Genomic DNA, 15000 nt, shown 5'->3' on the forward strand with positions numbered 1-15000 from the left:
CCTGCAATCCAAATCTATATGTTAGGGATATTTACATGTCTGAATCTTGGAAGTTAGGAAGAAAAATGTAAAACTCCATATATTAGAAATAAAACTGTAAATAAAACTTTATACATTAAACAAAGATGTGAATTATAAGTAGCAGGCACATTTCCATTGCTGCTTTTCTCTGTTTGTGATCTGGATTAGATTTACAACAGCAGTTAAAAAAAATACAAAAAGTTTAAAGATACAAATCATAAAAATATAGAATCAGAGTTGGAAAGTATTTTGGAATTTGTCTAGACCAGCGTTTCTCAGCCTTGGCAGCTTGAAGATGTGTGGACTTCAACTCCCAGAATTCCCCAGCCATGGCTTCTGGGAGTTGAAGCCCACACATCTTCAAGCTGCCAAGGTTGAGAAACGCTGGTCTAAACCAGTCCTCTGCTCAGTGTGATAGCCTGTCTGACAAATGACCATCCAGCTTAAGAACCCACCACTTCATGTAGGTAGTCTATTCTGACAGCCAACGAAGTTTCTCCTGATGTCCAACCTGAACCTGCTTCCTTATAGTTTTAATCTATTGGCTGTGATCCTGCTACATTTAATGAATAACATTCTGTGACATACATACTGGTATGATTTAAACTGATCTCCCTGTCCCTACTTGAAACTGTGGTGGAACTGAGAGGGACTCTGCTCATCCTGAATTAATGGGTCTGCATTATTCTTGCCTGGCAAAAAACATGCCCTCTCCTAATCACTATATAATACATTATATGGGACAGGCATTTTGGACCAGGGGCCTTTGATGTAATTTATTGCCATAGAAAGATGCAAGGGAATGTTTACAATTTGTATAGTCTTCCTGGAAATAGCGCTCCTTTTTACTCAGTCTTTGAGATGGCGGTGGTTCTCCATGACATAAGCCAGAATTTGTGGCTTACTGTGAACAGGCAGCAACTGGCGAGGATAACTATTTTGCTACTCTTTGGGCCAGTGGTATAATTCATCTGGAAGGGAAAATTTAATCATGATGTCTGAACCAGCGATTGTCAGGATCCTCAAAACAGCCACAAACCTGGCTGAAACCTCTATGCCACTTGGAACAACACAGCTAGGCATTAAATCTTTATTATAACTCTGGAACAGTACCTATTACAAACAGCTGACAAGCACCGAATGCTGCAAGTCCTCTTAATTTAAATCCAGTGCCCTCTTTTCTACATCCCTACCCATATAACAGACGGGCTGCCTTCTGGTTCTCACAGGTTCTTATGCTCACTTGTTAGCATTTCTCACACACAACTGTATATAAACAGCTACTTGTTTACATTCTCCACACATTTGTCCTGAGACTATTTTGCCACTAGCAGACTCCTGACAGTGATGTTCTTTACTGATCTCAAGAAAGCCAGGATTCATAAGCTAAAAGCAGCTGTTAATATACATCAGTACAGTTGATAACTGAATAACTTTTCTAATTACATGGCCTATATTCACTTGACAGTTACTAATGATTATTTCACCTTTCTCACTCTTTCAGTTTCTTCACTTAGGTCTGAAACTGAAACTCAATCCTTAGTTTTTGTGCTAGTTCAAATTCAGCCTTAAACTATTTTTTTAAAATAACTGTTAAAAAAAAAAGTCTTTAAATTGGAGAGAAGAGGCTGAGGGAAAGAGATAGAGAAGAGGAAATAACTGGAAAACTGATAAAGCTGGGATATATTAACAATCTCACTCTGTATCTCACCTTAAGGGGACAAGGCTGAAAAATAATGAAAAGCTTCCTAAAAAAAAAAAAAGTTTTCCCAAAGCCTTTTATTTTATAATCTCTTTCTGATTCAGGGGTGTTAATCTACAAGAAAATTAAGGTTGTTAGTAAGGAAAGTAGGTACTGATGGGAAACTTTTTAAAAATATGCTAGTGCAGAGAAGATCAGAAGTACCAAAAGACTATTCTGACCATTGTAACATACTGAGAATGAGAAAAAAGGGAAGCAAGCAAGCTTCTATTGTAATGGCCTGAATACAGCAGTCCTCTTGTAATCCATTGCTAATTTGCCCCCGGAGGTGTGAGTGGCCCCCTCACTCCTGGCCTTCCGAAGGGCCTTGAAGACCTGGCTCTGTCACTTGGCCTGGGGTGGGGAAGGAATACTTCAAGCAGGGGGATGGCTAGCCCCATAGTGGCTGGCTGTCCTCAGCCCGATTTTCCATCTTCTTGGATTTTCCTTTTTTAGTACTGTTTTTAAAATTTTAGATGCATTATGTATTTTATATATATTTATGGTTTTAATGTTTTTTGTAAGTCGCCCAGAGTCCCCCAGTGGGGGGAGATGTGTGGGGGAGTTTAAATAATAATAATAATAATAATAATAATAATAATAATAATAATAATAATAATAATTTGGAGAAACAGTTTCCAATATGATTTGCTTACCCTGCACTGAATTGCTAGGAAACTAATAGTTGGCAACTGGTTTGAGATTTTTTTTAAAGACAGTCATTTATTTATGCATTAATTTTTCTGTAAGTAGCAAGCTGTATGTTGAAGGAATGGAGGCTATAATTCCTGCAACCCTGAATCAACCCACAGTAAACAGCAAAAGTTCAATGGCACTGCTTTTTATTGTATATATCTATACTTACCTTTTTTGTATAATAAACAAGGCTGGAGATATCCTAAAAGTTCTCCTGTCCAGTATAACGACAACCTGGATGTTTCTATGTAAATTACCATTAAGTGGTAAAAATTGAAAGATAGGACGTGCATGACAGTTGGACTTTAATCTCAAGCACCTGCAGCTGGGCATTATGTCAAGCTGGTTATGAAAATTTTCATAGCTCAGACGGAGAGCACAGACTATGCACAAACTCCTAGATCAATTTCAAATTGCAATAGTATGACTGGACTAGAGCAACTATAATAAAAAATATTCCTTTCTGGAAAGCTAATCAAGTTATTTGTATTGGTATATTATGGAACCTTCTGGCCAAGATGGCCATGGAAGAAGGAAGCATCTAGTCAATCTGGGGTGATTTTCATAAAATTAAGCAGGATTGGTTATAGACTGGACTGGGAAGTTAAAAAAGAAAATTCTGGAAAAAGGGAAAGACAAACCATTTTTTAAAAAACTTTTGTCATAAACCTAAATAGAAACATCCATGTACTGAGCAGGAGTCATGCTTGACTTGAGGGAGATGTCTTAATAAAGGTAATATTTGGCTAAGTCAGATTAATATGCTATGTTTGCATGAAATACTTAACCATCTTTTATGGAACTAATCCAATTTTTTGTATTCACACAATGCAGTAAACCATAAAGTAAACACCCTGTCTGGTTCTTCAAATCATGCTAGGCTAAAATATGATTCAGTGATTATGGTTTGTTCTGTTGTATACTGTCCTCATTTTTCTAAACTAGACTATACAATTGTGAAGGAGACCCGTCTGGTCTTTTGAGTAACATATAGGGAACTGAAATACAAAAATTAGCAGTATGTAGGATCAAGACCTATACATTTATTTTATACTTCATTAAATTGTAAATACAATTATTTAGTTTTGACTACTGGGAAAGAAAATGGTGAACTGAAGATGGCTCAGCTAAAAGTGGAGCTGATGACCATGGCGGAATGAAGAGCTGGCGAGTAGACTGGCTCTTCATAATTCCTCTCTGGACAAGGAGAGGACCTGAGATCACCCACAAGTGCCCCATACAGTTGCTCCACACAAGGAGGCCACAAGACAGCAGTTTCTGGCTGGTTTAGAGCTCTGGGAGACAAGGGACTAGCCATCTTTTTGCTCAAACTGCAGCCAATGCCTTTAAGGACACTGGGTTCGCAAACTTCCTTTTCTAATCACTTTCAGAAATTGCTTAACTGCTTTTCAGCTATTAGGAACCTTTGGATTGACAAGTTTTACAGCACTGGGTAAGTTTTCTTCAATCCTTAATGAAAGAAGTTTTAAATACAAGTTTAAAGACTTTCCCCCCCCCTGGAATAAACAGCAAATGGGTGATTAAAATTTTGGTTTTAGAAATTTACAAACAGACTCAGGGTCCAGATGGATTTGAAATAAGATTTTGGAATTAATTATAAGAATCCTTCCTGTGGGAAAATAAATGATAGGATGGACTTTGAATGTTGGACACTAGAAGGAACTAGAAGGGACTAAAGATGACAATTAAAGGAGAAGAACACTTAAATTTGACTTACTAATGCAGAATGGAGCAAAATATTTTAACATTTGACATGTTGAAGGATATTTTTGAACAATGGACCCAGAAAGTTAATTTTAAGAGTGTCTGCGTCTATAGATGACTATGTTTAAAAGATGTTATGGAAGAGGAAGAAATTTTACAGACAAGACTGATCTGAAAATAGATTTTAAAATGATAGACTGATATGGAAAAAGATGCTACACTGCACATACAAAAGAAACTGGCTGATGTCTTAATAATTAAAAGGGATATACAAATAACAAACCAAGAGGATGACCTGGATAATCTCCCTATATTGGATTTACAAAAAAGGCTTGTTAAAGCTTTCAACAATTTTCTGAGAAGGGACAAAGGGAAAAAAAAAAATGAAAAGAAATCAAGTTCTACAACATTATTTGAAGGGAGATGAAGATGATTGTTAAAAGTAAAAGGAAGGAATATAAATTTGGTTTATTTGACAAAGGTTAAAATAGATATGTTGTTATCTCTGGGAACCCTTAATGGGCTTTTGCTGATCAGGACTGAAATGACAAAGTTTTTAAGGATTTTTGTTTTTTTGTATAGATTAAGGGGTGGGATATGGGAAGAAGAGATAATTTGTTGTATTTTAATGGAAGGTGATAAGTCGCTAAAATTCTTTATACGTGTTATGATGAAGGGGAAGTCATTTCTTTATATATTTCTTTTCTTTTTCTTTATTATATCCTTATTTTTTTCTTTTCTATTTTTCTTTTCTGTACCTTCCATTTTTATCTTTTTAGTTTGCATTAGTTTTTTATCATAGTAGTTGTAATTTTTAATACAATTACTATTAAAAATGTAAATACAGTTATTTTGTTTACTTACTACATAATTTTCTCTTTCATACACATTAAAATTTATTATTCGGAGGCAATTTTAAGAGGGGCTACTTTATCCAGGGCTATTGGAAGCCAAATGCAGGGTTGGAACTTCAGGTTATACATCTGTGTTCTCACCCAAAAAGCCTAATTTTCTTTAAAATTTCCACATAATCAAAGTCTATTATTTTAATTTCCATTTTTTTTAGATTTTTTAAAAATCTCTTTATTATTTTTTATAAATAAATCAAGGCGGCAAACATACCTAATAGTCTTTCCTCCTCCTATTTTTCCCACAACCCCATACTCTATAAACCAAAGCTGTTTCATTTCTGAAAGCCCCCAGAAAGAAGCAAAAACAAAAACAAAAACAAAAAACAAAAACAAAAAACTGAGCAACGGCTGTGGCTAACTCATGTTCAGCAAAGGCCACCAAATGTCACCCTACCAAAGGCAAAAAGACTCATGTGTTTAACAATTTCAGTGGTTATGAAATGACGACTTTTGGCCAATTCTGCATAAAACACCAGTGACTGATTGAGAAGACAGGAGATGCCAGGACAGAGGTATGGTCTGGTTCAGTCATTTAAACCCACATACACACATCAAACCAGAATCCTCTAGCTGTTCCAGCATTGCATAAAAATCCTCTGAAAGTCTGGAGCACACAACTGAGTCTTAGCCTTCCCAATTACACTGTATTTTTGCAGTACGAGATGCACCGTGGCAAGTGGTAATGCCTAACAGAATGACTGGTTCCAAATTCAGGGATAATATGCAGACCATTGGGATACAAATTCTGTCCAGTATGGAGATTGAAGAAGATGCATTCAGAATGGTTCTCACGCCTCTCCTCACTCCATTCACCCAAACAGATCTTCAAGGCAATGTCAGTGCAGATGCTGACAACTGTAACATTATGCGGGATGGAAGCAGGTAGTTCCTAACAGATGAAGTGCCTCATGCAGCAGTTCCCAGTTCAGTCACTTTGCTTTTCTTGAACAAAGGCATTTGGTTTTTGAGCAAAAGTCTCTGCAACTAGCAACGGGAAAACCAGGGAAGCATCAGCATAAACCTGTAGGAGAAGAACAGGATAGCTGAGACTACTTCTCCAAAACATTCATTTGCTTGTTCTAAAATGCATTCCCTGACAGGCTGGTTATGATGGCAGTCATGGAAATCATGTTCTATCCATGCCAGTACCACGATCTCTCAGTCCTTTCTTGATCTGCACATACCTTGATAGGCTTGGCATCCATGCGGATCTTTCCCCAGGACACTGCCTCATCAGGCCGAGCTCCTGAATCTGAACCATCAAACTCCTGTGCAGTGTTGATGTATACTGAAAAGTCAGCTCCATTTCTCTGGAAAACCAAAAAACCCTGGTGACCTCAGCAATACAAGGCTCAGCTGATTCAGTGACAACTGAAGATCTGCTCAGCATAGCCCTCATACATTTAATCATTCTCAAGACTAATATGTATGAACAAGTGCTTTAGACCAACTTCAACAAATAGTTATTCTCCACTTTGGCAGAAGAACATCAAGATACCCTATAGAAGTTCTTCCAAGCCCTACTAAATACAACAGTGTATATGAGAATGGCCAAGGGCTGACCATTCAGCATACAAGGCATGAACTCATAGCATGGGCTCTTCTTAATTATCAAGAATTACCAGGACCACAACTGGAAACTCCAGTTTTGTGGCAATGTCCTGTCAGTTGAACCATTTAGAGCTATACATTCAGCCACTATGCTTCTCTGTGGGACTACCCAATATATGAATGCTTACCTTCTGCATTCTCATCTGGTGTAATAGATTACTATATTGCCTTTAAATATCTATATTTTGTTTCATGGCTGCAAAGCATTTTGTTAAAATAAGAGGAAGTGTGGGATACTAAGTAACATGACACCATATCTACATATTCATTTTGCTTAAACAAATGTTCATCTCACACCATAGTCTCTCCCTTCCAAATCAATCCTGCCCGTGTGCCTACTACACACCAATCTCCCTCACCATCAGATTTGCATTGGCAATGTGGTGCTTAACAAGGCCTCCACCCAAGATGATCATTCCTGTCTTCCGAGCAAAGATGGACTGGGTGTTAATTAGTCTCAGGTCTATAAGAGAGATAACAATAAAGGTTATGAGGGAAGTGCTGCAGATACATTACACGTCTGAACAATAAACCCACAGTTGCTAGCTTTCAGTATATAGCATCAGCTAGCCTCAGCTTCAGTACAAGAACTGCAGTAGAAGATTATGCATCACTGGCATTTAACTCCAGCCAGATTGGCACATAGATATCAAAATCATTCTTCCAAATGTTGGAGAGGTTGTTAAGAAAAAACAAAAAGGGGAGGGGGGTCATTCTTCCATTTGTGGTGATCATGCGATTACACCCTTTTGGTGCAAATGTTTTGGGGAGATACTACTAGATTACTAAACAAAGAATGGAACGCTCCCCAGAGATAGGCTTACTGCACTTATTTACAGGACATAACATCAAGCCTGAAAATAAGGAACTTATTATCTGTTTTATTTTAGCAGCTAAAATGATAATTGCCCAACATTGGAAAACTCTAGATAAAATAACAATTGAGATGTGGATTAGCAAGGCCTCTTCAATTGCCACATTAGAAAAAAAAATCACAAAGTTAAAATGAGATATCAGAGGAAGGGGTCACAATTCTATTAAGTTTGGATGAGTGTTATGGTTTGCCTCAATAGCAATAGAGCATAATATGGTAATACTTCACATATTGCATAAGGTAAATTTGTACATGTATAGCATCTGCCTCTTTATTTACTTTTTAGATTTTTTTTTGAATTTTCAATATTTTTTTCCTCTGTGCATCTTGGATTAATGTTAATTTAGTTTGATGTTTGTTAATCACAGTTCAATAATTTTTTTATAATTAAAAAAAAAAGCATATAGCATCAGCTCATAACCCACTAGCTGCCTTTTCGTCCTAAAGCAGAAGTTGCAAGCAGATTACAGAAGATTATTGTGGAGTCAGATTGGTTGCAAATATCCTGATTCACCTTCTACGATGTCCAGCACAAGACCTGGTTTCTTATAGGAATGGAAGAAAATCATATCTCCCAGGGATCCATCCGTTAGCGCTGGGCTCAGTACAGGAATGTTATTCTGTTGAGAAAATATAAGTAGCACGGTTAACAGAAGCTGCAGAGGGTACATGCATTTATTCATGTTTATATATTAAATATTTATTTTTCTTTGCTTGGAGCCCAATTTTAAAGAACAATCTAATGGTGGGGGAAAGAACAAGCTATCCACTGGGAAGCGAATGGGACAGCAGTATCACCAAAATAAAACCTATGCAAGATCATATGAATACAAGATTATGTCCTAAGATTATCAGAGATTAGGGGGGGGGAAAAAGACATCCCATTATGAAGCAACAAAGAAAGAAGAACACTTATTCCTAAAGTAGTAAGATAATGAATTAGATATAAATTCCTTTCTCAGCCTACCTTTTGTGCCCAATAATAGACTGATTCTGGATTGTTGATTTCCTTGCCAAGCCGAGCAATGAGCTTTGACGGAGTCCATTTCATACCCTGAAAGGCAGGAAGGATCAAAGTAAGCCTAGACAATGGTTTGTTCTCCACAGATGGGTATGGGAAAAAAAATTAAGCATAAGGATGGGGCTATGCTGTCTTAATGTGAGAAGTTTCAAAGATAAAAATAACTGAACCTACTGAACAAAAATATAGCTTTGGATCAGAGTTAGGATTTAATCTTATTAGGACTTGGCTTCAATGTTGCATTACCCTCCGCCCCTTAGAATATTATATTTTTCTGTCTTGGGAGATGAAGGCAGAACCCAAAGATTCAAAATTAGCACACACATTTTGCAATTACCATACAGAAAAACAACAACAAGAACCTAGACTTTCCACCCTTAACATTCCAGCTCTCACCTCGGTGTCCTGTTCTGTCACCATCTGATCCAGAATTGGCATTAGCCAGTCCTCAAACTTGCAGTAATTGTCATTGGGCACCAAGAGATTCCCAATCCTGGAGAAGGGGAGAAGGAGATAGCTAGGGACCTTGATGTTGCATTGTTTTTCTACACACCACAATTCATACAGCCGAATTACCTTCTCACTACTAAATGTGAGATAGTTTGGATCATTATATAGGCAAAAACCTGAAACTGATACATCTCCTCAGTCACAAAAATAATAAAAGATATGGATTCCTGTTGGGGTCAGACCATCCTTCAACACTATCAAAGGAAGTACCTGTTAATTCCATTCTGCCGTAATTCTTTCCCTTTCAAGCTAAAGTCTCCAATGTAGGTGGGTGCCAAGCATTTGATCAGATCTTCCTCCACACCACCTGCTGTGGTCACTAAAACATCTACCTATAAGAAAAAAGATGTATATATGTATGTATGTATGTGTGTGTGTGTGTGTGTGTGTATAATAGCATTCAACAAACAATTCAAGTGTGTTAGCCATTAGCATCCTTGAAATTAAAGCTCTGTGAAGGATTAATTTGGTTCAGTTTTGTCATCAATCATACAGCATCAATGGCTGATTATCTCTTTTCCACAAGTCAGAGTGACTGAGAAAGTATTTCCCTTAAAGTTCTTTCTAGATCTTGTGTGCTCAATCAGTGACCATATCCAAATGCTAGAGAAATGTGTGCCATAACACTGTAAAATACCCATAATTCTTTTTGCCTGCAACACCCTCTTCCTTTTCCACCCACAGAAGCTCTCACCAAAAAAAAAAAATCCTTAGAAATCAAAGGCAGAAACATACTTCTGAGTCAGGCCATACCATATTATGTTGCACCAGATAACGGATTGTCTCACGAACACCTGAGCTGATGAGGTTGGAAGTGAAGCCCAGGAAAATTGTACAACCAGTCAGGCGGCGAGAACAGGGATTCAAGTCAGTGTGGTTTCCTTCATCCTCACCTAATGGTGTCAGTTTTGCTTCTATCTGCAATGGAGAGCCCAATTATTTGAATAAAATTCAACCCAGATGCAACACTGTATTTCAGAGCTATAGTATGAAATATAAAGAAGGCCAAACAAAATAAACAGAACTTGTTTACAAAAACAAATCTTCTGGTTGATCTTTTAGGCTACTTATAATGTAGAATAAATGGGACAAAGTAGCAGGGAACAAGTATATTTGATTAAAAATGTTTTGTTTATCTCCAAATCAGATAATCTAAAATGAAAGATGACATGAAGAAAAAAATGTAATTTGCAACTATTGAATATTCAATAGCTAATGGGAGAATACCTTCCTGATTTCTAACAGAATAGTGATGAACATCTTACTTCCTCAGAATTATATCATACTTTGCTTGCCAAAAGTCTAAATCTAAATGAATCCTGTTGCTAAGAAAGTTTAAAATAAAAAAGTGCCAAAGATAATGTGGCTTAGCTTATGGGTAAAAATAGCTTAGTTTTAATATGTCTAGAAAATAAGAAAATGTTTGCGGCTTTGAAGTCTGTAGCAGTCAAAGCAGGATCTGAACACAGAAGAAAATATGTGAGGGAGAGAGGTTTTCTTGAGACTAAGTCAGCTGGCAAAGATAAAAGAACCACAACTGCATGTAGCTTTTAGTTAGGCTTGAACCAAGGCTTGAACCAATCAATATCCTTACAAGCTATGCTTCACAAAGAGATGCCTTTGCAATGGAGACTGTTATTGAACATCTGGTAAAAGATCAGCATACAGACCTGCAGTGTGTGATCAAGCTCATGAAAACAATGACCTTGTTCAAGGCTTGAACCAATCAGAGGTAGACAAGAAGTCAAAGCAGAAGCTACCAGCATAAAAAGGGTCCTTGAGGCAGCCACCACTTTGAGATGATCCCATCCAAAGTGCATCTTCTTCAGTGCCTCAGCCTCATTATATTACAGATTGCCCATCAAAGTCCAGACCATCATTGATCTTAACCAGTTCAATTCGATGCAGCAATGATGACATAATAAAATTAAAATTCATCATAGCATAACAATACTCTTTCTTACTTCTGCAGAGTCATATTTGGAATTGGGCAGCCTAGACATTGGACAAATAAATAAAACTGGCTTTTACGTTCATTTTGTGGATTTTCAATAAATATTGCATGCAGAGTATTACCAAAAAGTTGAGTGTACTTGAGTCTGAATTCCTATGATCCAATTGTATCTTAACATAGACAAGAATAGGGTAGTGTGAGAATGTGAGCAAATAAAAGATACATAGTATAGACAAGAATTTACATTTGCCAAAGTTCAGGTATAGTTATGTGATATAATTATTAAGCACATTAAGGGATGAAATCCACAATTTTCCTTTCCATCTGATCTACTGTCCCTTTTCCCCATCAGGAATCATTCTGGCCACTCACCATACGATTGATCTCATTCACAGCCTGTCCGAAACTAGTAGCCTGGAAACCAGTAGTGAGATAAGACTGAAGCAAGGCATGATAGTTTAATCCATTGTCAAAGTCATAGCCATGTACAGTTAGGCTCCCTTCAGGAAGTTCAGCACTGGGTTTTAGCACAGCAGCTACTGCTCCAGCAGGTAGGGCACTAGTCACATTCTCCATCAGGTGGACAGTGAAGCGGTTCGTAGTCTAGAAAAATAAAGTCACACATAAGATTTGGGCCTAACAGATTTTCTACCATGAGACTATTATTACAGAGTCATGGATCCATTTTTGTGCCCTTACAGGTTGATTTTTCCTATAAAAAGTCATTTCCCATTAATTCCCCATTTTCTGGATGGCCAATTCTATACAAACAATGACAATGAAGTTACATTAGCAGTTCATTCCAGTGAACCATTTCTGTCCAAGCAATTCTGGATAATGACATGCATACCCCCTCCCCCCCACACACATGTAAATTATCTTGCCTCAATAACCACCAGGAACCTGCTAAATTGGTACAATGATAACTTGGAATAAACTGTGAAACAGTAGGCAAATTTAGCTACTTTTTAGGTTTAACCACTTTCCCAGAAAAGCAGCAGCTAGAGACAGAAAGATATTTCTGAGAAGGACCACACTATCAACCATATAAAGGGGAGAATAAAAAGAACTCTGGGATTATAGACTGGTTTATCTCAAGTGATTTTCTTTTTAAATGCTACTTTAAGCAGCTCACAGCAATAACATACATAGAATATCAACAAATCAATCATAACGGCAGCATGAGCAATTCTGAGGACTGCTGGGAGTTGGAGTTGGAGTTGAACATCTGGACTCCCTGTCGTTGCTCTATTGCTCCAGATTACCACGGGAGGTACAAGTCTGCAAATATTCCTATTCAGGCATTTGACATCTGTGGTCATTTTTTTACTCGCTGAGTCTTTACAATAGGAAAGCAGGGCTGTTTAGCGCTCCTGGGGACTCCCGATCCCATAGCCAGAGGCACCTGAGAAGGAGGGAGCGTACGTGTGTGTGAAACAATGAAAGCAACGTTGCAGGGACGCAATGCAAGCCCCCCCCCCACTTCTGTAAGTGCACTGTGAGGTCACACACACACACAAAGGGCAGCACTTGTGCCATGACGACCCTGGTTTTGTCAGAAGCGCTCAGGAGACGGCTTTCAGACAGGGACTTCGGGGTCGATCTACCGCACAGGGCGGCCGCCGCAGCCATCAAACGAGAGGACCAACCCCCTCCAAACAGGTCCCAGTGAACCCCGAGCAGGGTGAGCAGTCAATGCAACGCAACGCATGGGTGGGGGGGATCCGTGCCACCCCCACTTAAGGCCTCCTCTTTTCCTGCCCCTTACCTGGAACCCGAAGGAGCCCCGGACAGTGCCGAATCCCTTCGGGGGCAGCTCCGGAGGAGGCGGGAGGGCAGGCAGGGGGCTCCTCTCGAGCTCTGCCGCCTCCGGGGCTCGGGGGACGTCGGCGAGGCAGGGCAATTCCGGGCAGCCAGCCAAGGGAGCGCCGCCCCGCGCGCCCGGCGGCTGAGCTGCACAGCCACGGAGCAATGAGCGGCGCCGGTTCCGCTTGCCCCGCCCAGCTCTCAGCGGGGAGGGGGCGAACTTCCGGCAGGAGGCGCTGCCCTTCTTCCCCTCGCCGAGCCGGGGCAGGAAGTCGGCTTCGAGAACGGGCGGAAGTTGGGGAAGGTGGACGCGTGCGGCCGCGCGGGTCCCTCCAGGGTAGTTCTCGGCCGGAAACGCCTGTCTTCCTGCGATCTTGTGTTTTTCCGAAAGGGCCATGCGGGAATGCTGCGAAAGCTCTGCGGGAGGTCCCCCGGGTGCCACGGACTATAAATCCCATCGCTTCCAACCGGACTGGGAACTGGCGCAGTATCTGAGTCTCAAACTTGGCCACGTTAGGAAGTGTGGACTTCAACTCCCAGAATTCCCAAGCCGGCACGCCACACGTCTTAAACACTGGGGGACTTTGAAAAGGACACAGTTCTGGCATCCACCAGATACGGGAGGCTGTGCTCCCCAGATCTCCAACCAATCAGCTCCTGTTGGCTGGGGGTGATGGGAGTTGTGCGTCCACACTTCTGGAGGGCCCAGGCGGGAATTGCCAGGGCGTTAGGTGGTCTGTCCGGGATGTATTTCTGCTGGAAGGACAAAGAGTTGCCTCGCCTTTGAGACTTCACTCACCAGCGTTGCACGTTTTCTCTCCCCAGATCACCCGTGCATTTTCTCTTTTTCAAGCCTGTCCCTTGTAAAATGAGTTCATGAATCAGGTGCAAAATTCTTTTCAGCAACGCTGGAGAGATTGGGAACATGTCCCGAAGTCCTTCTGTGTGATTCACATCTTAGAGAAAAGAGTTGAAGTCTGTTTGACTCCTGAACTCGTGGTTTTCTTGGCTATAATATGGAGGCAGTTCATCGCTGCCTTCTTCCAGGGCTTTTGTTTGTTTTTGTTTCATTTGTTTGTTTTAAACTTCTGGCCTTCTTGGTTGTTTCTTATCGAAGCACTAACCAGGTCCAATCCGAGGTCAAATTGGTGCTGCTGCCCAGCTGAATGAGGGAAGCAAAGTGGCCATCATGCCACATATTTGCTGGGGGCAGATTATGTTCCTGTAAGAAAAAAAAAAGGCTTATTCATGCTGAAAATGTGACAAAGATGTTAAGGTTCAGTAGGAACCTTGCCAGGATTTTTTTTTTTTTTAAGATAATTATGGGGTCAATTTTTATAGAGATAGCTGCATGTAGGAAGGAGGACTACAGTCTTTCTGGCTCCTCCCTTTTGTTCCTGGTGCTCTCTCTATGCATATGCAGTGTTAGAGTTAAACCATTATGGTCTCTGTATGGATTTCTTGCTCTTACACTGCTTTAGTTTTTATTTCAGAACCACATTTCTTAATAATACATTAGTGTTAGCATTGAGTTTGGTTCTAGGAAGGGTGGAAGAAGGATTTGGGAAGAGGGTATCCTCATTATCTTGTTTTGATATGTGTGTGAGGCATATTCTGTGGTCCAGCTCAGGTCACAGCACCTATCTAACCCTGGCTGATCTTGAAAGTTAAGCAAGGTTAGAACAAGAAAACATTAGGATAGACTTGGAAATCAACAATACTTCCAGGAAAAATGCAAACCACTTCTGTCTGGAAAAAAAACTACAGGAACCAGGAGTGAAGCTCAGCCTGAGGAATACTTTGCCTTTATTCCTATGTAGATTTATGACAATATCCTATGCCTGCACCAGATTAGGAACAGCAGTGGCAAGTGGAGCCAGGATAACTTCTGAGACTTAGTCAGGTGGAACTACAATTCATCTACTACAATTGTTGTTTCCATAAGAATTAGGGATTTGGGACCTGTGCTGCTTAATTCAGTCTTCTCATAGAGTTGCTGTAAAATGAGAGGGAGACACTCATACATATCATACTTGGGGGGGGGGGAGGCAGGATATGGATAGAAGAAAATATAAATAGGATCTTATATGGAGATGTATCGGTAACCTGGGGTTCAGTGTCATCTCTTTG

The 15000-nt window shown here is 39.8% G+C and overlaps 1 protein-coding gene and 1 long non-coding RNA gene across 2 annotated transcripts in view; one reads left to right on the forward strand and one right to left on the reverse strand.

Moving 5' to 3' along the window:
• Positions 1-356: 356 nt before the first annotated feature.
• Positions 357-13073, reverse strand: DHPS (deoxyhypusine synthase). The gene is made up of 10 exons (XM_007425563.4): positions 12833-13073; positions 11437-11667; positions 9864-10028; positions 9321-9442; positions 8997-9093; positions 8547-8633; positions 8094-8199; positions 7065-7168; positions 6279-6404; positions 357-6115 (listed from the first exon to the last, which is right to left on the reverse strand). The coding sequence occupies exons 2-10, from the start codon at positions 11638-11640 to the stop codon at positions 6020-6022; spliced, it is 1107 nt and encodes a 368-aa protein (XP_007425625.1). The 5' UTR covers positions 11641-11667; positions 12833-13073; the 3' UTR covers positions 357-6019.
• LOC148216422 (uncharacterized) overlaps positions 12605-15000 on the forward strand; it is a 48569-nt gene continuing 46173 nt past the window's right edge. Inside the window, exon 1 of the long non-coding RNA XR_015795376.1 lies at positions 12605-12748. This is a non-coding gene — a long non-coding RNA (uncharacterized LOC148216422). The remainder of the gene's footprint in view (positions 12749-15000) is intronic.

This window comes from Python bivittatus, unplaced genomic scaffold, assembly GCF_059951505.1.
Source record: "Python bivittatus isolate LINGU-HERP-01145 unplaced genomic scaffold, Pbiv_v1 ctg000060_np1212, whole genome shotgun sequence".
Classification (NCBI taxonomy): Eukaryota; Metazoa; Chordata; class Lepidosauria; order Squamata; family Pythonidae; genus Python; species Python bivittatus.